Genomic DNA, 24,391 nt, shown 5'->3' with positions numbered 1-24,391 from the left:
TCCAGCACCTTCCCCCAGCCCCATGGAGAAGTCCAATGATGACAACGGTGCTCCCGCATTCAACTCCTCCTCCGCATCCCTCTTTGTAGATGTCGCCTTCATCTTCACCGTGCTCATGCAGTTCATCTTCTCCGAGCGCACAACCTCCGTCTGCATGTGGAGTGCTACTGCCATGTACTTCCCGGTGAGGCCCTCTCAACTGCGATCATCTGCCGCTGCACTCAGGGCTGCTTCAGTGTAGCATTTATATCGTGGAACTGCATGTCTCTAACTACATACACCTCCGTGCTCACCCAGACCAGAGCATGCATGCACGGGCCATGTCAAGGACAGTGTCATTGCGGTGCCGCCCCCACCCACGTATGAGAATGACAACAACATCACGTTGCTACTCGGAGGATGAGCCAGGTTGTGGAGTCTCCACAGGTGCAGGAGATGCAGGGGGTTCATACAGATGGGAACAGGCTTGTGAGCCCGTTCATGGTGTCACCACAGGAGCAGGAGGCTCGGGAGGTTCATGCAGATGGGGACAGGCCCGTGAGTGCCCCGTACAGTAAATAATGACCTTTTGACAAGGTGAGCCCACCGCTGCCCATGCAGCCTGCATGATCACAGACTCACACTCACGAACTCACACTCACGGACTCACACTCACGGACTCACACTCACGGACTCACACTCACAGTGTTGTCAGGATCATGGTCACCGTCATGGCTTGCACCAAGCCAGTGCTCCCCCCGGACCGAAGAAATAGGTAAATAATACATTAAAAGCAATATATGTTGCCTCGTATGTCTTTTCGGTTTGACGTGTGACGTACCGAATGCAAAAACCCTTCAAATCTGAAACCAGATCTCACTGGTGTTCACGATCGTGGAAGCAAATATGCAAATGCCAATCCTATCTGAAAGGGTCTCGGGTGGACAAGGGAGTGGTTATGAGCTCTGTCCTCACCTCCTTCTCTGCTTATTGACTTCAGCCCAGCGATGGGGAGGACCAAGGCCTCGAAGGCGGTAATCGCAGGTACGAAGGCGACACCACCAAAGCAGAGACGTTCTAAGAAAGCATCCACGGCTGTGGTGAGGAGTCTCGACACTCTCCAAGAGACAAAGGAAGCTGGAAAAAGACAGTTCAAGCATGCTCAGAGCACCCGCAGGAACTACGATGGAACGGTCACTCGCATGCGAAAATGGGCAGCCGAGTACGGGCCATCGGAAGGCCAGGACGTCGACATATCACACGTGCAGGCAGTCAGGGATTCGGCCGAAGGTGCAGTCGGTGTCGACCCGGAATTCAGGCTGGCGTTCACTGGCCACCTGAAGAAGTGCTCGGGAGATGCACTGGCACTGTACATCACTTTCAAGTGCCTTCATGAAGGACTGGGCACGTCGACTGCCACCAGGGCACATGCTGCTATCAAGAAATATTGGGAGGAACTGTATGTACACACCATGCATGCTGTCAGATTGCTTCCACTCACCACAAGTCTTGGACATCTTGCAGTGATGGCGATGTCTATCGAGGAAGATGGCACTTTGACGAACACGCTCAGCGCTGGGCTGGCAATCCGGTAATGTGCGCCGAAGTGCAAAATATACTCGATGCGGTCAATAACAAATATGGTGCGGATGGTGGTGAGCGAACTCACTCGGCGGCGATGCAATATGAGTATCTCGACCAGGTTATCAAGTGGTCTGAGAGTGTGTGTCCAGAGATCAGTGTGCACATACCACCCGTGGACGTGGAGAGCCGGCACGTCACAACCAAGCACCTGTTGTTCAGGGCATTTGCAACTACGGGATGGACAATCTGGTCGAGGTATGTACTTCTCCCAGTCATGGCGTAGGCTTCCTTACATTGCGCTCACACTGCACATGCTCCATCTGTCATCAGAAACTTTGAGACAGTGGCCTTGAAGTGCAAACACTACATCCTGAATGCGCAGGGCCCCAATTCATCCAGCAAACCATTCTTCAAGTTGGAGCTCGTTGACCGGAAGGGCTGGCGGAGAAAGAATCTGAAGGATAGAAGCGGGTCCGTCGAACATGACCTCCAGGGTGAGCCGATCTGCTTTTGAGGGCTGCTGCGCGATTTTCTGATTGCTCGAGTGCGCCAACTTCAAGGCAACACTTATCACATCTATGACCAGCCCACGCTTCCATCCGCAAATGCATACCGTCATCTCCCCGCTTGGATCCAGTACCTGGAGGCCTTTCATTATGGCCGGCCGCTACATGATGACGACTACCTGTTTCCGACTATCAGCACAAATGGCATGATTCAGCCTCACCTGCCAGTCTCGCACGATACGATTCAGCAGTGGCTGAATGAGTTTACAAAGGAAGCCGGTGTAGCCCAGCTGGTCCGCGGTGAGTTCACGACACACTGCTTCCGACATGGTGGTACACAGTATCGCTTCATGTTTGCTGCGCCGGGTGATCGCTGGACCCTGGCAAGGGTACGGTGGTGGGGCAGATGGGCGAAAGGGGAGCATGTGAGTCTTTGTGCATGGCACATGTAGCGTCATTCAGCAGAGACTGACATCGCCCTGCACAGTGCGATATGTTGAACAGATATCTACTTGACGAGCTGTATATGTACGAAGAAAGTCATGCAGACACACTTCATTCTGCAGTGAGAGCGGAGGGACTGAGCTTCCTTCAGGATGACATGTCCGCCATATCTGATGGATGCTTCCGTGAGAGTCTGCTGTCGATACGCCAGGACCTGGGCAGCGCGGTGAGTACTGCCATGTCGACATTCTTCGCCAGGCAGTCACAGTCGGCGGTGTCTACTCCCACTGATCAGTCGGGTATGTGCTGGCCCTTTCTTGAACTGGAAGTAGCACATGCTCACCTTTGGACCCCGCATCAGAGCTGTCCCCTTCGGTTGTACAACAATTCCCGCCATACATGTGCCCCCTTGTGCCCATCCCCATCCCTGTCTCTCCTAGGACACGATCAACAATTGCGACATCGAGGCCGTCCGCTGTTCATCTGGTGTGGATGGAGCACCATCTGATCTTCCCCAATCAAGCACCCATGCCAACGTTGATCGCTGCTACACGAGCACGGCCCTCTTCACTGCCGCCACCAAATGTGTGCGTCTTGAATGTCCCAATACCACGCGAGGGTCGACGCCTAAAGTCCGAGTCTTGGCGTGATATTGTGGAGCTCTGGGAAACTGGCATCCCCGAGCAAGGGGTTCTCCCACTGAAGGACTGGCCGAAGGCATGGTTGACAGGCGCAAACAAGCCCCGCTTTGCATTGAAGCATCACCAATGCAGGGTGATCGCAGAGGAGTACTTGGTGAGGTGAGTGTCTGTGTGCTCACCATCATCCAAGTCGCCGGCGGGTGTTGATCGATGGCTCGCAGCGGCGCGCAAGGTTCAGGCGCGATGATGCTGCATTCCTCCAGGCTTACCCCAAAGCCGTGAAAGGACACACGGCGCTGCTCGGTGCCATCAATCGTGCTCGTGCAGGGAGGGGCGAGCTTGTCGAGCGAAAGAGCAAGAACGGGAGCCTATCCCGCCATCACCGATGACTGTGGGCACCCTGGTGACAGGCATCTCGTGCTCGAGATGTGCTCTTGCGACATTACGGTATATTTTTCCACCTGGCTTCGACTCCGCATCTCATTGTCCACTCACTTCAATGCTGCACGAGGATCTGGTAAATAGAAGAACTAATATTAATCAGTACTCTACTTTGCTACCTAGGCTAGTACTCTACTACTCTACACCTCGACTGTCCAAACAAATGTTTGCTGTTTTGTATTGGGTCCTCTTCATGCTCTGCTGCATCCCGTGAAAGGAGATGAGAACTCACCCGGCAAAGGACGTGGAGTGCACGATGACGGTGATGGGGGGCGATGGCAAAAAGGGCACCGCAAGCGATGAGGGATGATGGAGGACCGAATGCGATGCAGCAGAGGAAGACATGGGGCATCGAAAGGGGTGAGCCTGGAGGGAGGGAACACGCTGCAACTGGCAATGAGGACAGGACGCCGCAGGGTGTGAACGATGGAGAGGTGGAGCGTCATGATGATCTTTGTGGCAGGACGATGAACGAGAGGATGCCGCCGCCGCCCTCGCTGCTGGCCCGCCCACAAGTACATACCGTATTCCGGTGCTTGTGCTGCGACGCGGTGCGACGACGATGGCGGGGTGTCTCTCGTTGGCCGAGGGAGGACGGGGGGGCTGGGGATCGAGGAGATCGAGGGGCGATCAGCCGGAGTTGCCATATCGGGCAACCGCTTAGGTCAGCCACGCCAGCAGGTGGTAAATTCCTTGGAGTAAGTACATACATTGCGACATGGACGGAATAGTTTAGCGCTCACGCTGCCGGTATACTTACGTAATCACGTAGCTACTGCTGCCGGACGTTCGTACAACGCACCTCAGTCACTCGTTTGCTACCGCACCGGGACTGAGGTGATTACTCTCTTTTTACTTAGTTCTCACTTTACTGACCTACAGTAGCATACTGCTCCTTTGTCCCTGCTACAGGTTGGTACTAATATAGTCACTCGTTTGCTACCGCACCGGGACTGAGCATACTGCTCCTTTGTCCCTGCTACAGATCCATCAGACATCCGTTGGACGTCTTTCCACCTCGCCGCGCACGAGGGCTCCGGGAACAAAATTATTTACCTTAGGTCGAAAAACTCAAGTAAGGGCTCCGAGGACACCCCTCCCTCCCCTCCCTCTTTCCAAAAAAGGATTTGCATGATTACATAAACCAATGCAATATCGGGCACGATAGTCTCTACGTCAGTTCCGCATGCATTTGTTGGGTCTGTAAGCTATCATTCCAGTGTTTTCTGCACATATCTGGTCACAGAACCAGTCAGACTGTGGAGCTTCAGGCATCATCCATACACCCCACCGACACAGTGGAAGGTAACGTAGAAGTGAGCTTGCGAAGGTTGCTGATCAACTGCTCTGCAGAAACAAGAGGTGAGAGGGAATTCGCGCGTGATGACAGGGGTAGGAGGACGAGAGGGCCAGCAAATCCATCAACATCAATTCGCTACATAGCAGTACTCAGGTTATCATCCCGCAACCCAACTATGACGGGCGGTGAAGAAACAGGTACCGGTGCAATATCTGCAAGTTTTTGCACTGGTCATATCTTCGCAGGCCTCGGGATGGATGGTGTAACAGTGACTGGTCGAGAAGTAAAAAAGGCGGTGAGTTTCTGGTTCCTACCTCTGATGTTCACCCTGCACGACAAGTTTTGCTTGTGGGCATTACTCGTGGCACGATGGTCCCAATTTTCAGATCCTCCGGTTAATCTCTCTGTTATAGATGGAACAAAAGTGAGATGTCTCCACAGGTTCCTGATCAAAAATTTCAGACATCATTCTCGAATAGGAGATAGTACTTTACTTCTGCACTCTTGTTCTTGTCCTTTTTGCGAGGCATTCCAATCGCACCTGCACGGATGAAAGTCGCAGAGACTCGGGGGAAATGGACGAGTTCATGGCCATATACTGTGAGAATGGTGTTCACAAGGTGATCTGCAGTCCGAAATTCAAGAGTCTATCAGCAGGAGGTTGTCTCAACCATCGTTGAAGTGCACTGAACTACAGAGATGCAATTTGGGTAACTCGGGAACTGTCTCAGAGCATATGGCAGCATTAGTACCATAACCCAACTAAGGACCCTGGGCTACCCCCTCCCTCCCTAACCTCCAGTCTCGGAATTTTCCGGCTGAGTCCTCGTGTCGCCGTGTACTCGCAACAGGTTATGAGCCCCGGCTCTAACTGAATCTGACAGGATCGCATACATCGAGAACTCAATCGCTCCCCATCACCTTCTTTTCCCACCAACTGCTTCACTCATTTACACAGCTGTCACACAATGTCCCTCTACCCACCGGTACCTCAGGTCAAACCGAAGGCTGAGTCAAACCGCCTCTATGATGTCCTGTTCCTCGAAAGCAATGGCAGCAACTTTCAGATGTGGAAGTACCGCATGACCACCATCTTCCGGCTGTGTGGTCTATATGCGCTCATTGATGGCACTGAGACTGACCTTGGAGCAGCAGATTCCACCAAGAAGGCGGACTGGGATTTTCGTAACAGTGAGGCACTCGCGCAGATCACGTTGACGCTCAAGGATGAGCCGCTCAACGGTGTGATGTACTCGATGACAGTGCAGGATGCTTGGGAGAAGTTGAATAAGCACTATGAGGGCAGAGGCAAGCAGACCTTAGCCTACCTCATCAGTGACCTCTTCCGCAGCACACTCAGTAATGAGTCGCCGCTTGAGCCGCAGCTCAACACAATGCAGCAGAAGGCTCACATCCTCGAGACACTCGGTCTTGCCCTTGACGACACGCTCATTGCTATCGCTATGACAATCTCTCTTCCTCCCTCCTATTCTACCCTTCGTACCATCCTCATGGCCTCTGACTCCAAGCTCACTGTAGAGAAAGTCGTAAATGAGGTCCTTAGTGAGGAGAAGCGACGCGGTGAGATGACCGCAGCATCTGCACTCATTGTGAAGCATGCCAACTTCAAGGCAAAGTTGAAGGGGAAGGACAAGGACAGGAAGAAGAAAGGCAAGTGTGCTTTCTGTGGCTTCCCTGGTCACACGAAGGACGAGTGTCGGAAGTTCAAAGCCAGCCAGGCCGAGGGCACCGCTGCGAAGGGCGATAAGAAGGCTGAGAAGGCTGCCGAGACAAAGGAGTCTGCGAAGATCGCCAGTGTAAGCCAGGTGGATTCTGAGACACTCTGTCTCTTCATCGCGGAGGAGTTGGCACATGGCGATGACCTTCTCCATCGCTGGATTGTCAATTCTGGAGCTTCCTCCCACATGACATTCCATCGTGAGTGGTTCATCAACTACCGCACCCTCGCTATGCCCAAGCGCGTCTACCTCGGAGATGAGCACTTCATTCTTGCTGTCGGTATCGGTCAGGTCACACTCCATGCAGCAGTCGACCATGGCTCAATGAACACTGGCATTGTGCAAGAAGTCCTCCATGTTCCAGACCTAAATGGCAACCTCCTCTCTGTCTCACAGTTTGATCATAACAGCTATGATGTCCGGTTCACGGATGGTACGTGTCGCATCAGCAATGCCCAGGGCCAACTTAACGCTATCGGGTACATGCGAAGGAACCTCTACATCCTCGATGTGACCACACACCTCCCGGAATGAACCTACATCTCGCGAGCAGACAACCTTCCTCCTCCCTACAATGACTCCACTAATGGTCCGATGCTCCATGCCTTTGTTGCAAGAGAGATGACCTCCAGTGCGAGCACTGATGTCTGGCATCGTCACCTCAGCCACATCTCTGTGGGCTCTGTGCTGAAGATGGTGCAGAAGAGAATGGTCAAGGGCATGTCGATCATTGGCGAGAAGGTGAGCGAGGCCATCTGCAAGCCTTGCCTCCATGGCAAGCAGACACGTCAGCAAATTCTGAAGGAGTCGGATGTCAAGAACCCACGCGTTCTCCACCGGACCTATTCCGATGTCTGCGGTCCCATGCAGACCCAGACCAGATCAGGTCACTGCTATTTCATCACATTCATCGACGGTCACACACACAAACTTGTTGCCAACCTTATGAAGATGAAGGATGAAGCCCTCTCACAATTGAAAGCCTTCATTGAGCGTGCCGAGGTCAAGACCGGGCAGCATGCAAACATCCTGCAGACTGATGGTGGCGGAGAGTACGAGTCGAAGGAATTTGATGCGTATCTCAAGGCAAAGGGCATCCACCACGAGAAGACAAATGCCTACACTCCACAGGAGAATGGCGTCTCAGAGCGGATGAACCGTACTGTCGAGGAGATGGCCCGGTGCATGCTAAATGATGCCAGGCTGCCGAATGCATACTGGGGTGATGCCATACTACATGCGGTAAATATCCTCAACTCCATTCCAACTCGCGTGCTCCCGGATGGCCTCACGCCATATGAAGCCCACACCGGAAACAAGCTGAGTGTTGCACACCTCCGCATTTTTGGCTGCAAGGTCTATGTCCACATACCAAAGGAGAAGCATCAGAAACTTGACTCGAAAATGCTCGAGTGCACGCACCTGGGGTTCACCGAAAACTGCAAGGCTTACCGGCTAGTTCACAGACCTACTGGGCGCATCATCGAATCCCGCGATGTCTACTTCGACGAAGGATCCGAAGTCGAACCGAGTCATGTCACAATTGATGTCACACCTGCGCAGCCAGCACCTGATGTGCGACCACTGCTGCAGTTGCAACCGCTGCTGGCACTGCACCCACCGAGGCCAACTGTTGAAGATGTTCCTGATGAGGATGAGGATGCACCAGCACTCCTCAACATTGATGATGACAGTGATGATGAGGACGATGATGAGGACGATGATGAGGACGATGAGGACGATGATGCACCACTGCCGGAACCCCACTACCAGCACCGGCAGCAAGCGCCACGTGCTGCACAGTCACCGCCACCAGTATCAGTACCGGCAGCGGCACTGGTACCAGAACTGCGCCGTTCTGGTCGAACATGCACGGCACCGGTAGTGGCTGATGATGACCGCTATTTTGTGTCCTCTTACACACGAAAACTGAAGGACCAGGACAATGCCGGTGGAGTGGGTGCTGCTGCTGGACCGGCAGAGGGCGCTGCCGGAGTAGGCGATGAAAATGCAGAAAATGTGCGCAAAGCCGCAAACTGGGATGAACTGCAAACCTATGAGGAGGCGATGTCACGCCCTGATGCTGCACGCTGGAAGGCTGCATGCACAGAGGAGCTGCATGCATTTGTCAAAGCAGAACTCTATGACGAAGTGGAGCGCCCGCGCAACCGTAAGGTTGTTGACTGCAAGTGGGTTTTTAAGATCAAGCGTGGACCGGATGGCGAAATCGAGAAGTACAAGGCCCGACTTGTTGCCAAGGGCTTCACACAGGTCGAGGGCCTTGACTTCAATGAAACTTTCGCACCTGTTGCAAAGTTCACTTCCATTCGCACACTGCTCGCTCTCACCGCCAAGCTCGACCTTGAGATCCATCAGATGGATGTCAAGTCGGCATTCCTGAACGGTGATCTTGATGAGGAGATCTACATGAACATCCCACCGAGTTTCCGCAAGGACAACAAGCTCATCTGGAGACTCAACAAAGCCCTCTATGGTCTTAAGCAGGCTGGGCATAAGTGGTACAAGAAAATCTGTGCTGAGTTCGAGGCGCTCGGGTTCACCCGCTGCAACTCGGACCACAGCGTGTTCTACAAGAACGACAATGGTACACTCCTTATCATTGCAATCTACATTGATGACATGCTCATCCTCTCCGACAACCCCACCGCTGTCAACACTCTCAAGGATGATCTCAAGTCTCGCTTCGAGATGACCGACCTTGGTGAAGCACGATGGCTTCTCGGCATGGAAATCACCCGTGATTGTCCCCGCCGTATCCTTGAGCTCTCATAACACCAATATGCCGAGAAGGCTCTCGCGCAGCATGGTATGGCTGACTGTCACCCGGTCAGCACCCCTATGGCACAGAACCAGAAGCTCATCAAGCTCTCGGAGGCAGAGATTGACCCGAAGCCTTACCAGAGCGCGCTTGGCTCCCTCATGTATGCCATGCTCGGCACTCGTCCCGACCTTGCTTTTGCAGTGGGCGCATTGAGCCAGCATGCTGCAAAGCCCAGCAAGGAGCACTGGAATGCTCTCATGTGGGTATATCGCTACCTGCGTGGGACAGCAGAAAAAAGGCTCGTCTACCAGACTACTACCAGGGAGAAGGAACTCCTTCTCGGGTACGTTGATGCGGATTGGGCGGCTGATGTCAATGACCGTCGATCAGTCACAGGTTTTGTCTTCCATATCTCGGAAGGCGCTGTCAGCTGGTCTTCAAAGAAGCAGTCCCCAACAGTGCAATCCAGTACATCAGGAAAACCCCACTTTCTCTTACAGACTTATTTAGACTTTTGGGTCTGACAACCCTTATTTAAGGCTATAAGTGTTCAAATAAGTCGAATTTCAGACACTCAGAGAATATGCCTTAGGCCCTTTTTGTCCTTATGTCCTTAAATAAGGACCATAAGTCCATTTAAGTTATTTAAGTGCCCTTTTAAGGAAAAGTTGGGTTTTCCTGATGTACTGAAGCTGAGTACATGGCTGGTGCTCATGGTACAAAGGAGGCAATCTGGCTCCACGCTTTCCTCTCGGAGATTGGACAGGTTTTGAAGGGTCCTACTTCCCTACTCATTGATAACCAGTCCGCAATTGTGCTCACCAAGAATGCCGCTTTCCATGACCGCACCAAGCACATCGCCATGCGCTACCACTTCATCCGCGAGAAGTATGACTCTGGAGAAATCCAGCCTGAGTACGTTCCTACTGGAAATCAGGTTGCCGATATCTTGACGAAGGCGCTTCCTCGTGAGAAGCTTAAGAAGTTCAAGGCGGAGATGGGCTTGGCTTAGGTATTTTTTTCATTCTCTATTCTCTGTTCCCTGTCACCCTGAGTGGGCATGTTGAAGTACATACATTGCGACATGGACGGAATAGTTTAGCGCTCACGCTGCCAGTATACTTACATAATCACATAGCTACTGCTGCCGGACGTTCATACGATGCACCTCAGTCACTCGTTTGCTACCGCACCGGGACTGAGGTGATTGACCCCATTCAGCAAAAATCTCCCTGAATCTGGACAAGCCGACTAGTGACGCGTGCCCAGATTCTCCACAAGCCAATGTGGGCCGATGAGACCCTCATATGCCCATTGCTTGGATGGGCCATCTGTGGTGTACATCTTTACCTCTGGTCGGCCCATTTATTGACTCTGTTCGCACATACACAAGAAGGTTGGATGGGCCCAGGCAGCATCGTTAGAAAACTTTCGGTTCGGCCCACTCAGAGGCCTGCAGAAGTAAGGCCTCAGATCTTCTACTTGGCCGACAGTTGTTGATACAGGCATACATGCCTGTAGGCAAAGTTGCACATCGACATAATTGACCAGGCCCATGGACAAGGCAAATGATCGAGTGTTCTCGTGTCGGCCAATCCTTGGCTGTATTCGGTACTTTACTCTGGGCCCACCGTCAAGCGTGTACATTGAGTTTTCATGTTGGCCGATCCTTGGCTGTGTCTTATACTTTACACACGGCCGTAGCATTCTGTACCCATGATTTTCATGTCAGCCCATCCCTGGCTGTATTCGATAGATTAGACTCGCTTTGATGCATTAGACTCGGCCCACCGTCAGGCGTGTACCTCGAGTTTTTGTGTCGGCCGATCCTTGGCTGTATTCGATAGACTCGGCCCACCGTAAGGCGTGTACCTAGAGTTCTCCTGTCGGCCTATGTATGACTGTATCCCACATTCTAGACTCGGCCCACCGTCAAGCGTGTACCTCGAGTTTTTGTGTCGGCCGATCCTTGGCTGTATTCGATAGACTCGGCCCACCGTCAGGCATGTACCTAGAGTTCTCCTGTCGGCCCATGTGTGACTGTATCCCACATTCTAGACTCGGCCGCCGCATCGGCGTAGCATTCCATACCCAAGATGTTCATGCCGGCCCATCCCTGGCTGTATTCGATACATTAGACTCGGCCCACCGTCAGGCGTGTACGTTGAGTTTTCGTGTCGGCCGATCCTTGGCTGTATTCAGTACTTTACTCTCGGCCCACTGTCAAGCGGTCGGCAAATCAGTGTACCTGGTGTTCTCATGTCCGCCCACCCTCTGTGCACCAATGACACAAACGCTTGAAGAGGTCAACCCTGGTCTTTAGCATGAGGCCATGCCAGGCGGAACTTCCTCGTCTGCTGTGTTCCTTGAGGAACGTTCTTGAGTCTCAGTTGGTTCGGAGTACTCCGGCATAGTACCATGGTTCCGCTGTCCTGAACTCCGTGCTGCATGCATGCTACATATGACAAGACGCAGGGCACAGTACTTTTTTCAACAAAGTTCCACTGCGGCCGACGCAGTGGAATTCTGGGCCACTATTTGATGGCAGAAAAATGGCAAGGCTTGCTGAAATGGCCTAATACTATCAGTGACCTGGATATGCCACCATTGGATGTCAGGAATTTTTCTGGCATTTGGTGCACTCCATCAAGTGCCTGAAAGTTTCGTAGATGTTTTTGAACCTAAAACATTGTAAAAGTTTCAGGATTAAATGGGGCCAAGTCAACTCCTAGTAAAGTAGGGATTGCAGGACGGTGGCGTTATTTCATCAGCGGCCAGATCAGTACAAGGTCAGGATTACTGGCTGCGGCATTCCCAGCTACAGCCTTCACAACAAGCCAGGCTAATTGGTCTGACAATTAGTCCATTTCGCCCAGGTCGCACTTCGGCACATCTCCAAATTGTTGGACACATCTCAGAAAAATCCGAAAGAATAGTCTGCAGGTGTGTTATGTCCGAGATAAAAATCCACTAAGATGCCACACACAACATTCGGTAACCACAGCATGTGGTAGGAACAGAATATTATGGCACCTCAGGTCTCAGGCCTGCAATTCGTGACGCGCTACCAGTTCACATGAATGGTCTGGCGACGTCCGGTACTTCAGGTGTAGCATTGTGCACGTACACCACAATACTCACCTGCAAAGTCTGAATAACGCGGCTGAAGTCCCAAAGGCTCGTCATGTGTTGTGGGGCTGCATGTGTTGCATCCACTATCTTACACCCAGTTAATGATATCGGCCACGGCATCAACCATCCATCACGCCGGAGCATGAGGCTGTACCAAATTCTTTCATGTCGGCACAACCGTGGCTGTATGCCCAGCCCACCATCAAGGTGTCGCCATATTGCGACCTCGGCCACCCATGAGGGACCAAATTGTGTCGACTAGTGCAATCTCTCAAGTTACCCTGTATTACCAGCTTCATTTGTCGCCCAAACCCTAGCACCTCAATTTGAACAGCATAAATCTGGATCTGAAGGATTCTTTACAGGCTTTTTGTTCATATTTCGTGCCCTCAGCCTCGATCGCTCTACTGACAGTGGAGTTGCTCATCCGGGGGCGCTCTCAACGGACACCACCTTGTAAAGATATCTAACACAGTGTTCATAAAGAATGAGATACTTCGCTGAACAAGCACAGTTGTGTCACTTTTCACACAGCAAAACTGACACGGGAGAACCAACATCTTCCAATTGTTGTGTAAATCACGAAAACTGCTCACCAACAAGTCATAAATTCCATCCACAACACCCGTGCTGCAGCCTGGAGCCAAGCCCTACAGTTACGAGCCCAGTTGACAATCTAGGGCACAGCAAATAACTCAGCTATGCCCGGGCTAGTCAGATATTTCAGGCGACCCATGCCTATGGGCCCAGTCAAAGACCACTGCAGATTGCTATGCCTGTGGGCCCAGTTGAAGAACAGGGACATCCCAGAATCTCATGGGCCCAGTCAATGAACTCAGCGATGGTGCACTATGGGAAAAACCTCTAGTACTAGGAGGCTATCGGCCTATTCCAGAATCTGCAGTATGGGATCTCGATCAGCCGAAATAGGCTTGTCCAGAATCTGGGCACGCGTCACCAATCTGTTGGTCCAGATTCTGGTGGGTTCTTAGCTGTTCTTTGCTGAACGGTGTGGGTGATTACTCCACAAGGTGCATTCCACCTTTTTTCCTGAGAAAAAACCTGGGGAAAATGACAAAGTAAGTCTCCGGGAAATATCTGGGAAAAACTGAGAGAAAACAATAGTGTAAATCCTGGGGAAAAACCGAGACCCAGAAAAAGCAACAGATTTCTTGGAGAAAAAACCTTTGTTTCCAAATTGGGATTTCTGCAAGAGATATGTGGGAGATTCCCAAGATAATTCCCGGGGATATGTTTTTCCCGCCACATTCGGGTGCTGGGCTGAGGGAAATTTCCCCGGGAATTATCTTGCGAATCTCCCACATACCTCTTGCAGAAATCCCAATTTGGAAACAAAGGTTTTTTCTCCGAGAAATCTGTTGCTTTTTCTGGGTCTCGGTTTTTCCCCAGGATTTACACTATTGTTTTCTCTCAGTTTTTCTCAGATATTTCCCAGAGACTTACTTTGTCGTTTTCTCCAGGTTTTTCCCCAGGAAAAAAGGTGGAATGCACCTTGTGCTCTCTTTTTACTTAGTTCTCACTTTACTGACCTACAGTAGCATACTGCTCCTTTGTCCCTGCTACAGATCCATCAGACATCCGTTGGACGTCTTTCCACCTCGCCGCGTACTCGCAACATTTCATTGATACACGCCCGCCTGGGCAGAAGACGCCACCTGCATCAATCACCGCCTTCTGCACCGCCACAGTTGGCACTACTCGAATTGGACAACTATCAGTAGACACAGCATATTCGTACAGTAAGTACCTGCTAAATTGCCTATACATCAGGGAAAAATCACTTCGCTCGACAGACCTAGGTAGGCTCGCTAGCACAGATAGTTGGATAGACAAGTCCCCGTGTCGTTAGTGCTCGATAGTTGCCAGTGTAGTCCCGATAGCACTCGATAGTCACCGCGTACATTCAGGGAGCGCTATCGAGTGCAAGAAAACTCGCATCAAATACTCCGTAGTACTGATATCTCACGTAGTTCACATGTAATAGATGGTCATTCGACATCCTCAGGTGATCATGAAGTAATACAACATTCATTCGAAGAACGTATTGTAGTAGGTACTGATCAGTCATCCTCGCCCTCACTGTCGGTATCTCTAGTGCACCCTGCCAACTCCTTCTGCGCGTCCTCGATCACCGTCGCCGAGATGTGACCTGTCGGCTTGTCCTCGTCACCAACACCTGTTGCACGGCTGCGAAGAACAACCATGAGAGACTGCTGTGAAGTTAAATATTGGTACTCACCGGGCGCGATCATGCCACTTCTTGCAGATGTTGCGGACCACACCAGGCGACGGTTCTGCCCACTTCGCGATATCTGCAACATGATTGACATACCGACGCTCGTTGTCACCTTCACGGAATGCGACCGAGACTTGGATCCCCGTTGACCATTCTTCAATGACATGTTCAATCTGATTACGCAGTGTCAGAAATTGTCTGAGATACATGCGAAGCACTCACACCCGTCAACAGAAGTGCAAGCATTGGCAAGTGAATGGGATCAAAATATTTTCTATATTTCACGCCATACGATGTCTTCATCTGAAAAAAGCATTCCTTGATGAGTTTGAAAACAAGAGGATTGTGTAGGAAGCCATTTCGTGTCCCGGCTTCTAAATCATAAGTCTATGACAGATTGAGAACAGGACGAGACTCCAGTGCAAACGAGTGAATGAACACACCTTGTAATGGAACGTTGATTCCTCCATGAGACCACGGTAAAGTTTGATATTCTTTCGGCGTGCGCTGGAGGTATCAGTCACAATAAATCCGTATGCCGCAGGTATGTGTTTTCGAGTTTCCTCCACCATATCACCACGTGCATTGGACTTGCGGCTCACAATCTGAAAACCCGTGCTGATCAGCTTGTGAAAATTGGAAGAGGAGAAGGAGAAGATGCACGATAGTTGTCATTCTATCGGTAAGCTTCCATCTCCATGCGCGTGGCATACTTCTGTCCAAAGATCATGGGCCCATGAAGCCGCTGTCTCCGCACTCGGGTAGGCCTGTACTCCTATGATGTGACATTCAAAGTGGTGAGTAGCATCTAATAAAAGGAATTTAACATCATCCTTATAATCGGAAGCCTTCGGGCAACCACTGGGAGGCTCGTCATTCGCGAACTCGGCATGTTTCAGCGGTGTCACAACTTTAGCCATATCTGAGGAGTCCTTCGATAGCGGTGAGCATTCAGGAACTGCAGTGTGGGCATTCAGCGTAGGGGTATTGTGTGATTCCGCAATCTCCACGTCCGCTGAAGTGTCGGGTGCTGTCAGTCAGCGCCTGGCCCGTGCTTGATCATCATCATCACTAATTGTAGTGACGATGTTTCCTCGGCAGACCAAATTCCCAGATGCTGCAATTGTTGAGTCAGTCAATGCAGTCAGAAGTAAATGAACAAAAATTTTCGCACGCTGCCTCTGAGGCTGTGTGACAGCAGTGGCGTCTGATGCTGTGGCCACGCGAGAAGAACCTTGACGGCGCAGGTATGAGCGGGAACCCCGAGTGCGGTCGTGCATTGCAGAAGTGGTGCTGATGGCCATCGCTGTACCCCTCTTCAGCTGTAGTTGAATGCGAATAAGTATTAGTTAGCATCAGTCACAGAGCGTCGCGACGTACCGAAGACCCAATGCTCAAGATGCCTGAGACTTGCCCAGGCTCATCCTCATCTTCACTTTCGTGTGGTATACCCTCGTATTCTGCTTCTGTTGGCTCCCGTGTGGCTGTTTGAGTCTGCTTACCCTTCTTCACCTGTTTCTGCAACTTGGCCACTTTTTTGCGAAGCTGATCGAGTTCGTTCTGATCCTTACGTGCTTGTTGTTCATCTGGTATGAGGTATGTCAGTAGCATCAAACAAGGTGTCGTGAGGCCGGACTGAGAAGCTTACTCATTTCTTGTTGCTTCTGGGAGACTTTCCGAGTTTGTTTCTCACCAGCGGTTGCCGCTGTCCGTGCATTCTTCTTGTGAGGTCTTGACCTTGTTTCAGACTCTGAGCTGCTTTGCTCAGAGCCTGGGTTGTTTTCTGAAGGAGGTGACTTGCGTTTAGGCATGGTGAGGGTCAGAGGGAGACTTGGATTTGGGTAAGCAGCCAGCATGTTAAACTTAGAACCCACACGCCGCAATAAATGTGGCGGCCATGTGCCACGACAACTTGAACTTCATGTTCTGCTCCTTCCTGTGAATTGTACCCTCGCATTGCCAACCTACCTTTAACATCACAAACATGCCTCAATTTACCTGCTCATTTTGCCACCAAACCAAGCCAACACTCCAGGGCTTACGCTCGCATATCTCCCAGAAAAGATCATGTCGACTAGTTTTTCTTCGCAAGGTCGCAAAGGGCCGTGCTATTCCAGGGGAAGATGTTGAAGCTGCACATCAAGACGGGCCTCCTGCCAGTGAAGAAGATGGAGGTGATACCAGAGATGAAAATGATGTGATGTTAGATGACCCGGATGTTGATTCAGAAGCAATGGTGCTGCCGGACCCGATGGAGAGAGCTGAAACTGGAGATCCTGGGCCAGGGTCAAGTCTGTTGGAAGAGGAACCTCCTGTACAACAGAATGCCCGGCGTGCAACTGTTGAGGACGTGGAAGATGAGGAGTTTGGTGGCTTACCAAAGCATCCATAGATCGAAGACTTTCCTGCCGAATTTGATATGGCATCTGTCATTCACGAGGCAAAGACACCATTTGAAGTGCTGCAGGATGAGAAGAAAGCTGCAGCAAAAGATTCCTGGGACCCCTTTGCCAGTCGAGAGGAATGGGAGCTGGCGCAGTGGTTGATGACTGCCGGCCTCAGTCAGACCGCTATTGATGACTACCTAAAGTTACCTCTGGTGCGTATGTCAGTGCACAAGTTCCTCCACACACTGACGTGGGAACTCAGGTCCAGGAACATGCGAACCTGTCATTCCATAACAAAAGAGCCTTTTACCAGAAGGTTGATGCACTCCCTCAAGGACCGTCCTGGTCATGTGAGCTCTGGGAGGTTACGGGAAATAAATTAGATGAAAAGGGAAATACTTGCATCAAGACACTGGAGCTATGGAAGTGTGATCCTGTCGAATGTGTCAAGGAATTGATTGGAAATCCTGCATTTAAAGATGTGATGTGATACGCACCGGAGAAGATATTTGCGGATGAAGAAGGAAACACAAGAATTTACGATGAAACTTGGACAGGTCAATGGTGGTGGGATCTTCAGGTGTGAGACCTTTTAATTAAATAATATATGAGGCTTACATGCATCTGCAGAAATGTCTACCTCATGGTGCCACAATTGCACCTCTTATTCTCTCCTCGGACAAGACACAGTTGTCAAATTTCAGTGGTGATAAGTCTGCATGGCCCGTGTACCTTTCTATTGGAAATATCGAGAAGTCCACTCGGCGCCAACCATCTTCACATGCAACTGTGCTGATTGGTTACCTTCCTGTGACAAAGCTTGAATGCTTTTCTAAGGCACGCAGATCCCTCGAGGGTGTACGTCTGTTCCACGCCTGTATGCAGTCACTCTTGGAACCCTTGATCAAGGCAGGAAAAGAGGGTGTTGACATGGTCTGTGCAGATGGATGCATGCAACATGTGTATCCAATTCTCGCAGCTTACATTGCCGATCATCCAGAGCAGTGCCTTGTCTCTGGCTGCCAGGAGAACTACTGCCCGAAGTGCACTGTAGATCCAAATCGATGAGGGGAACCACTCCATTCACTCATGCGAGATCCTGAAGAAATAGAGCAAATTCTGTCAGAAACTGCTGAAGGCGACAAACCGGAGAAATTTGAGAAATTGGGCCTCAAACTTGTGGATCCATTCTGGAGAGAGTTGCCTCACTGCAACATATTTGCCTGCATTACACCAGACATTCTCCACCAGCTACACAAGGGCGTCTTCAAGGATCATCTCGTGAACTGGGCTACCATGTGCATAAATGACATGCAGAAAGACATCAAGAATAAGGACCAGGAAGAGGAGATTGATCGTCGCTTCAAGGCCATGACAACTCACCCAGATTTGTGTCACTTCAAAAAGGGAATTTCCTTGATCTCACAGTGGACAGGTGCAGAATACAAGAATATGGAGAAGGTTTTCCTTGGTGTCATTATGGGAAGTGTCGACTCTGCCGTTCTTCATGCCGTTCGTGCCGTCCTCGATTTCATTTATTACGCTCATTTCGAGGTGCACACCGAAGATTCCATTACAAAGCTCGAAACTGCCTGGAAGGCCTTCCATGTGAACAAGCATGTTTTTGTTGACAAGGACATTAGACAAGACTTCAACATCCCAAAGGCACATTCAGCGGAACACTATGGATGGTCCATTCGCAGTCTCGGAACAGTTGATGGTTTCAATACAGAAAACTCAGAACGTCTCCACATCGACTTTGCAAAGCGAGCATACCGTGCAACAAATAAGAAGGCATATCTCCAGCAGATGACCACCTGGCTCACATGCCAAGAGGCTGTCCACAAGTTTGATGCCTATTTGCAGTGGGCTGAACTGCCACGACTTAAACCTCAGAACCAAAATTCCCAGAACTCGCCTTCCATCTTTGTCAGTTATGAAAGATAATCTTTTCTATCAATAAGTAGCAAATTTTTATAAGAATTGCTACTTTTAAGTAGACTTATTTGTAGGTGCATAGATTAACTCAGGATAATCGTAATATAATCTTTCAGATAATCTTTCAGATAATCTTCTGGATAATCTGAGAATAATCTGAAGATTAGCAATAAAATACAATTTTAACTTTGACACTAGCCAGGATTGAACCCTGGACCTTAGGTTGATTTTATAGAATATAATTCCAAGTGACACTTTAGACCACTTGACCATTAGGCCATACATCACAACTATCTTATATTAAATTAGACATCTTTTTCTTGAAAAAGACTTAGCCAAATTCTGTCTATTAGAAAAGAGTAAGTAAAAGACACTTGACTTTTATCATAGATAGACAAGACTTATAAAAAAACATTACTCTGAGTCTTATAGTCTTTTCTAATGCTTGCAGCCTTCATATAATGTACAATATGTAATTAATAGAATATATGTTTTTACAGTTACTTCAGCAAAACAGAACTTTGCTATACAATTAGAAGATAGCTATAAAGATCTTGTATACATAAGTGCTCAGTCTATAATATAATAGACTCTAGAGTATAAGCCTAAAATGAACAAATAAAATACTGTCTCTCAATAACTTGTTATATATTATAGATGACTATATTAAGATACTCTATAGTACTGCATGATAGTTTACAAAAACTGTAAGCTGTAGAACAAGACTATAATAGGATGCAGAGTACTGTTTGTCTATAAGTCTTGTCTATCTATGATAAAAGTCAAGTGTCTTTTACTTACTCTTTTCTAATAGACAGAATTTGGCTAAGTCTTTTTCAAGAAAAAGATGTCTAATTTAATATAAGATAGTTGTGATATATGGCCTAATGGTCAAGTGGTCTAAAGTGTCACTTGGAATTATATTCTATAAAATCAACCTAAGGTCCAGGGTTCAATCCTGGCTAGTGTCAAAGTTAAAATTGTATTTTATTGCTAATCTTCAGATTATTCTCAGATTATCCAGAAGATTATCCTCAGATTATCTGGAAGATTATATTAAGATTATCCTAAATTAATCTATGCACCTACAGATAAGTCTACTTAAAAGTAGCAATTCTCATGAAAATTTGCTACTTATTGATAGAAAAGATTATCTTTCATAACTGACATCACTGCGCCTTCAAATCTTCCTTACGAAATTGCCAAGCAACCCGGCTTTCCTAACACACCTGTTTACTCTCTAGTCGAGGATTTTGGATGCACAAGATTTGTGCAAAATCTGGAGAATTTCTTGCACAAACACTCACTTAACCAGCAAGTCCCTATTGCAGCTCAAGGTGTTCATGGTCGAACACAGTTTGCAGTCTACAAACGCGTGCAAATCAGTCTTTCAGTGGCACGACAAGTCTCACGTACTCCAACAAAGGATACTATCAGGGCGACACCACCAGTACCCATGAGGGGATTGCATATAGTGTATGGCATGGGTATCGCCAACCCACATGGGTTGTAAGTATGGGTATCTATGGGTATGGGTGTGGGTCAGCAGTGAGTAACCCATGGAAACCTATGGGCCATCTTATGGGTTTGTTATAAACATAGGGTTCCAGAAGTGTGGTGGTGGTGTAACTGTACGGTACCTTTATTAGGTAATTCAAACTTGGTATCACACACAGCTCAGAAGCAGGCCTATGTGTCATATTGATATATCAAACCACGGAAAGCTCAACTCAGGTTCGATATATCAGCAGTAGTAGCTACAGCTTACCAGTGTTGATACATCAGACCGGCATGTATGACAAATCAAACGATCCTTCCCTATTGGGAATACTTGGACTGCCCGGCTCTCCGGCTCTCCGGGCCCTACGATTTCAGCACTTCTTTCCCCCTGATCTGATCTAGCAGATCGGAGATTGTAGATATTCTCGGGGGCGCATCCTGCCTCTTTCCATAATAGACCGCATCCTCTGATCGTGCGTCATATCCCGCTGCTCCCTTCTATTCTGCTTACTTATCCCGCCGCTCCCTTCTGCTTACTCCTCCGTGTGGCTGTGCCCTTAACTTTGGTGTACTGTAAGTACCTTCAAGAACTTGTCCTGGTGTGTGCAGTTGGTTCTCCCATTTATTCTTTTCAGTGTTCTTCTTCACTCGAGTACTGTAGGTATCACCAATGTTCAGTTTGGGGTTTGCCACATCGGGTATTCTGTGTTGTACACTACAATGTTGTTGAATTGATTACTATCTTATGTATATGACAGCTATCGTGGTTTGACATATCAGACAGTGCGTAGGTACCGCATTCTTGTTGTAATTGTCACAGTCTGATATATCAGGGTCTGCGGAATTTTGCTAAGTCAGACTGTTCAACTCGCCGAAGCCACCTTTTCCCAATGAAGTTTGAAGTCACGCAGATCTCAGCTAATCAGCTATTAGAATGAATTTTATTGCTTGTTCAGAACACCATGAACCCGACAAAGTTGTACTTTTAAGCACTAATGGCTAACTACCAATGGTACGCAAACTGAAAACGGCGACGACAGATGCAGAAGAAAAAAACAAAAATGTTCTCGTGAAATAACGCGGACCACCTCCTCCCCATCGATCTACCTGTCCACCCACAATTCACCTATTTTCTTTTTTTCCTCGGAGGCCCACTAAGAGATGTGCACAGGTCAGCTTTGTAAATGTTACGAATGTCGCTTGGACCTACCTGCATTGCCTACCTGCAGACCTCTTCCCTCCGCGAGCTGGTACCTCAGTGTCCTGTCCTGTGGCGACAATCGGTTGCTGCTTCCTACTACGCGACCAATAGACATCGGCCTGTTTCGGTGCAACATGTGTCCAGGCTGGGCGACTTGATCTCGTAGCTGATGGACCCTCAGAAGCTGCAGGCGAAGCCTCCGTCGCCACAGGAATCTCACGAACATGTTGCTTTTGAGGCACTCAGCGGCATCCACGGGTTGAAGAACTCACACTTGTAAGTGCAGACAAGGACACATCCACTGGCTCTGGGCAAACCAGGACCGATGGAGCAGGGACACCGGAGGCTGAAGATCTAGGCGGAGATGGCATGGAGGCGGAAGGTGCACGCACAGAGGATATGGGCATGGAGGGTCCAGATGGGGTGAGTGTAAGCGAAGGTGCAGAAGGAGATGAGATTAATGGAGAGGGCGTGGAATGAGAGGGGGCAGGCAACGAGGGCACAGATGGAGAGGGTGCGGGTGGTGAGGGCACATGCGGAGAGAGCGCCGATGGAGAGAGCGCCGACGGAGACCGTGCAGATGGAACAGACACGGATGGAGACGGAGAGCTGGTGTGCATGTTGGATGACAATGCACGAAGAGGAACTCCCGGTGACATCTCAGAGCCACTGTCTAGTGAAAATGGCACTGCCGCATGCACGGAAGATGTCAAGTTGAATGCACCTGTCAATTTGTTTGCATCATCCCGTTGCATGCGCAGCAATGCGTCGTCGAGGGACAGCAGCTGGAGATCTAGGTCGAACTGGAATGGAGCCAGCAGAACGTCGAACTGCCACAGAGCAGGGGCCGGTTCCCATGTCACAGTGGCGTTTGCGGAGACAGGTGGACAGACATGGGAAGGTGAAGGGCCGGGGACGGCGGGAGCAGGGTTTGATCGTCCGGAGGTTCCAGAATCCGAATCATGGGCAGCAGTGTAGTGGACACTTGTGAGAGCACTGCTGTCATCCGATGGCATTGGTGATGGTGGAAGCTGCACTGGTCCCCTAGGACTGACGTCGGAGAGCAGGTCATGCTCTCCTTCGTCATCGGAGGGCAAGGGCCTGGACGATGTGCTTGAGGATGGCCCGGCTTGAGGTTCCTCAGTGCTTGGTTCACCCTCCATCCTATAGCGAAGGGCATCGAGGTCGAGCACCGTCACATCTTCGGTCAGCGTTGAACTGCCTGCGGGTGACGTAACAAGTGCCCGCCTACAACGGACCTCAAGGGCTGAAACTCGAATAAGTGAACATTGAAGATGAGGGAAAAGGATATTTACTCGCAATACACTGATGTCAGGAAATGCCCAAATGGTTCCATGTAGTGTGCTTCGAAGTCGTGCATGGTATCGCAAAATTTGATGGTATTGGGACTGTCCCCGACGTGATATCTGATGCTATCATTAGCATGACTGCACGAGCACAAGGAGCAAATTTACATACGCCATTGATCTGAGGTTCCCGCCATCTACTGGGCTAGGTCCTCCTCCGAAAACAGAAAATTTCCACCCGGTCTTTCGAGCCAAGGCACCGAAAAACTGCTCTATTGCAGATGGTATGCAATCCAGCATTCTGCAAACTTGCATGAGGCAGGCGGTATGGAGAAGCCCGAATGTACGACTTACTTTTGGTATTCCACCGGAGAGCATTCACCCTGAGCGTGTGCATCCTCAATCTGCAGAGCATCGGCCTCACGCGCCGCCTTCTCTTGCTCCATGGCCGCCAGAATCTCTGCCTTGACTTCTGGCGTCTCCTTGTCGTATGCTGCCTGCGTTCGACGCCTGATGACATGCAATGACTCGCCTTTCTTGATCTTCTTTTCCTTGATCTCTGCCTTGACAGAAGCTTGCACCTTCTCTACATAATACTTGCGGGAGTATGCCTCCACCTCCTGCAGAAGGCGCTTGGACTGAACGGCATCCTTCGAGATGAAATTCTTGAGGATGGTGGTTGCGGTCTTGTCTGCTGAGCATCCCTTAGGCTTGTGGTTATTGTACCAATTGTAGAGTTGCTAATATCCATGTGAGAATTGTTCGAACTGAGTATAAGTGCAACTTACCTTCTGTCGGCGAGCAATAGCATCTGTCAGCACATGGTCCTGCTCTGTGGTCAGCTGAGCCATTGGGTCGATATCTGGAAATAGGCGGATACGCTCTGGGAACTGTGTGCTCCAGTCCGTGTACAAGACTCGGAAGAAGCTTTGCAGCTTCTTGCACTTTTGGTGGTCGAGAAATCGTGGAAGCTGCTCGTTTAGCCAGTCTAATTCTGTATCGTTGGCCCAAGGCAGCGGAGCCATCACGAAGAGCTGTGATCAGCACAGAGAGAAGGCTGAGAAGTCAAAAAGTGACGTACTGGGACATGCGCTTGATGCTCGTGTGCGAGGTGAGGCTGAACCCTGTGAGGTTAATTGACACTGACATGGATGTGTTTGATGGGTGAGTGTACAAGGCGGTCAAAAATGAAGTTTAATTGATGTACCCAGGCCTCATGTGGTGCCATGACGGAGGTATCAAATGTGATGCCT

General features: G+C 49.8%; 8 protein-coding genes across 8 annotated transcripts; 6 read left to right on the top strand and 2 right to left on the bottom strand.

The window, feature by feature from the left end:
- Positions 1 to 22: 22 nt before the first annotated feature.
- On the top strand, positions 23 to 241 carry SCP_0503250 (hypothetical protein; the record flags this gene model as incomplete). The annotated part of the gene is made up of 1 exon (XM_027758389.1): positions 23 to 241. The coding sequence occupies one exon, from the start codon at positions 23 to 25 to the stop codon at positions 239 to 241; it is 219 nt and encodes a 72-aa protein (XP_027614190.1).
- A 745-nt stretch (positions 242 to 986) lies between these two features.
- On the top strand, positions 987 to 3,543 carry SCP_0503240 (hypothetical protein; the record flags this gene model as incomplete). The annotated part of the gene is made up of 7 exons (XM_027758388.1): positions 987 to 1,438; positions 1,504 to 1,818; positions 1,894 to 2,057; positions 2,124 to 2,494; positions 2,557 to 2,812; positions 2,875 to 3,308; positions 3,376 to 3,543. The coding sequence occupies 7 exons, from the start codon at positions 987 to 989 to the stop codon at positions 3,541 to 3,543; spliced, it is 2,160 nt and encodes a 719-aa protein (XP_027614189.1).
- Positions 3,544 to 5,863: 2,320 nt separating this feature from the next.
- On the top strand, positions 5,864 to 10,428 carry SCP_0503230 (Retrovirus-related Pol polyprotein from transposon TNT 1-94; the record flags this gene model as incomplete). The annotated part of the gene is made up of 4 exons (XM_027758387.1): positions 5,864 to 7,113; positions 7,300 to 9,330; positions 9,487 to 9,884; positions 10,109 to 10,428. 4 exons carry the CDS (start codon positions 5,864 to 5,866, stop codon positions 10,426 to 10,428), a joined length of 3,999 nt encoding a protein of 1,332 aa, XP_027614188.1.
- Positions 10,429 to 14,629: 4,201 nt separating this feature from the next.
- Positions 14,630 to 16,616, bottom strand: SCP_0503220 (hypothetical protein; the record flags this gene model as incomplete). Its single annotated transcript, XM_027758386.1, has 9 exons — positions 14,630 to 14,756; positions 14,809 to 14,978; positions 15,028 to 15,192; positions 15,249 to 15,410; positions 15,519 to 15,820; positions 15,878 to 15,922; positions 15,980 to 16,127; positions 16,186 to 16,391; positions 16,454 to 16,616. 9 exons carry the CDS (start codon positions 16,614 to 16,616, stop codon positions 14,630 to 14,632), a joined length of 1,488 nt encoding a protein of 495 aa, XP_027614187.1.
- Positions 16,617 to 16,789: 173 nt separating this feature from the next.
- SCP_0503210 (hypothetical protein) lies at positions 16,790 to 17,197 on the top strand (the record flags this gene model as incomplete). The annotated part of the gene is made up of 1 exon (XM_027758385.1): positions 16,790 to 17,197. The coding sequence occupies one exon, from the start codon at positions 16,790 to 16,792 to the stop codon at positions 17,195 to 17,197; it is 408 nt and encodes a 135-aa protein (XP_027614186.1).
- A 27-nt stretch (positions 17,198 to 17,224) lies between these two features.
- Positions 17,225 to 17,682, top strand: SCP_0503200 (hypothetical protein; the record flags this gene model as incomplete). The annotated part of the gene is made up of 2 exons (XM_027758384.1): positions 17,225 to 17,404; positions 17,455 to 17,682. 2 exons carry the CDS (start codon positions 17,225 to 17,227, stop codon positions 17,680 to 17,682), a joined length of 408 nt encoding a protein of 135 aa, XP_027614185.1.
- A 599-nt stretch (positions 17,683 to 18,281) lies between these two features.
- Positions 18,282 to 19,139, top strand: SCP_0503190 (hypothetical protein; the record flags this gene model as incomplete). The annotated part of the gene is made up of 1 exon (XM_027758383.1): positions 18,282 to 19,139. One exon carries the CDS (start codon positions 18,282 to 18,284, stop codon positions 19,137 to 19,139), a length of 858 nt encoding a protein of 285 aa, XP_027614184.1.
- A 2,934-nt stretch (positions 19,140 to 22,073) lies between these two features.
- On the bottom strand, positions 22,074 to 24,163 carry SCP_0503180 (hypothetical protein; the record flags this gene model as incomplete). The annotated part of the gene is made up of 5 exons (XM_027758382.1): positions 22,074 to 23,079; positions 23,148 to 23,258; positions 23,311 to 23,439; positions 23,493 to 23,878; positions 23,927 to 24,163. The coding sequence occupies 5 exons, from the start codon at positions 24,161 to 24,163 to the stop codon at positions 22,074 to 22,076; spliced, it is 1,869 nt and encodes a 622-aa protein (XP_027614183.1).
- Between the last annotated feature and the right edge of the window lie 228 nt (positions 24,164 to 24,391).

Source organism: Sparassis crispa, assembly GCF_003851025.1.
Source record: "Sparassis crispa DNA, contig_000004F, whole genome shotgun sequence".
Classification (NCBI taxonomy): Eukaryota; Fungi; Basidiomycota; class Agaricomycetes; order Polyporales; family Sparassidaceae; genus Sparassis; species Sparassis crispa.
The sequence above is the reverse complement of the archived record's forward strand: the minus strand, read 5'-3'. Positions and strand labels throughout refer to the sequence as shown.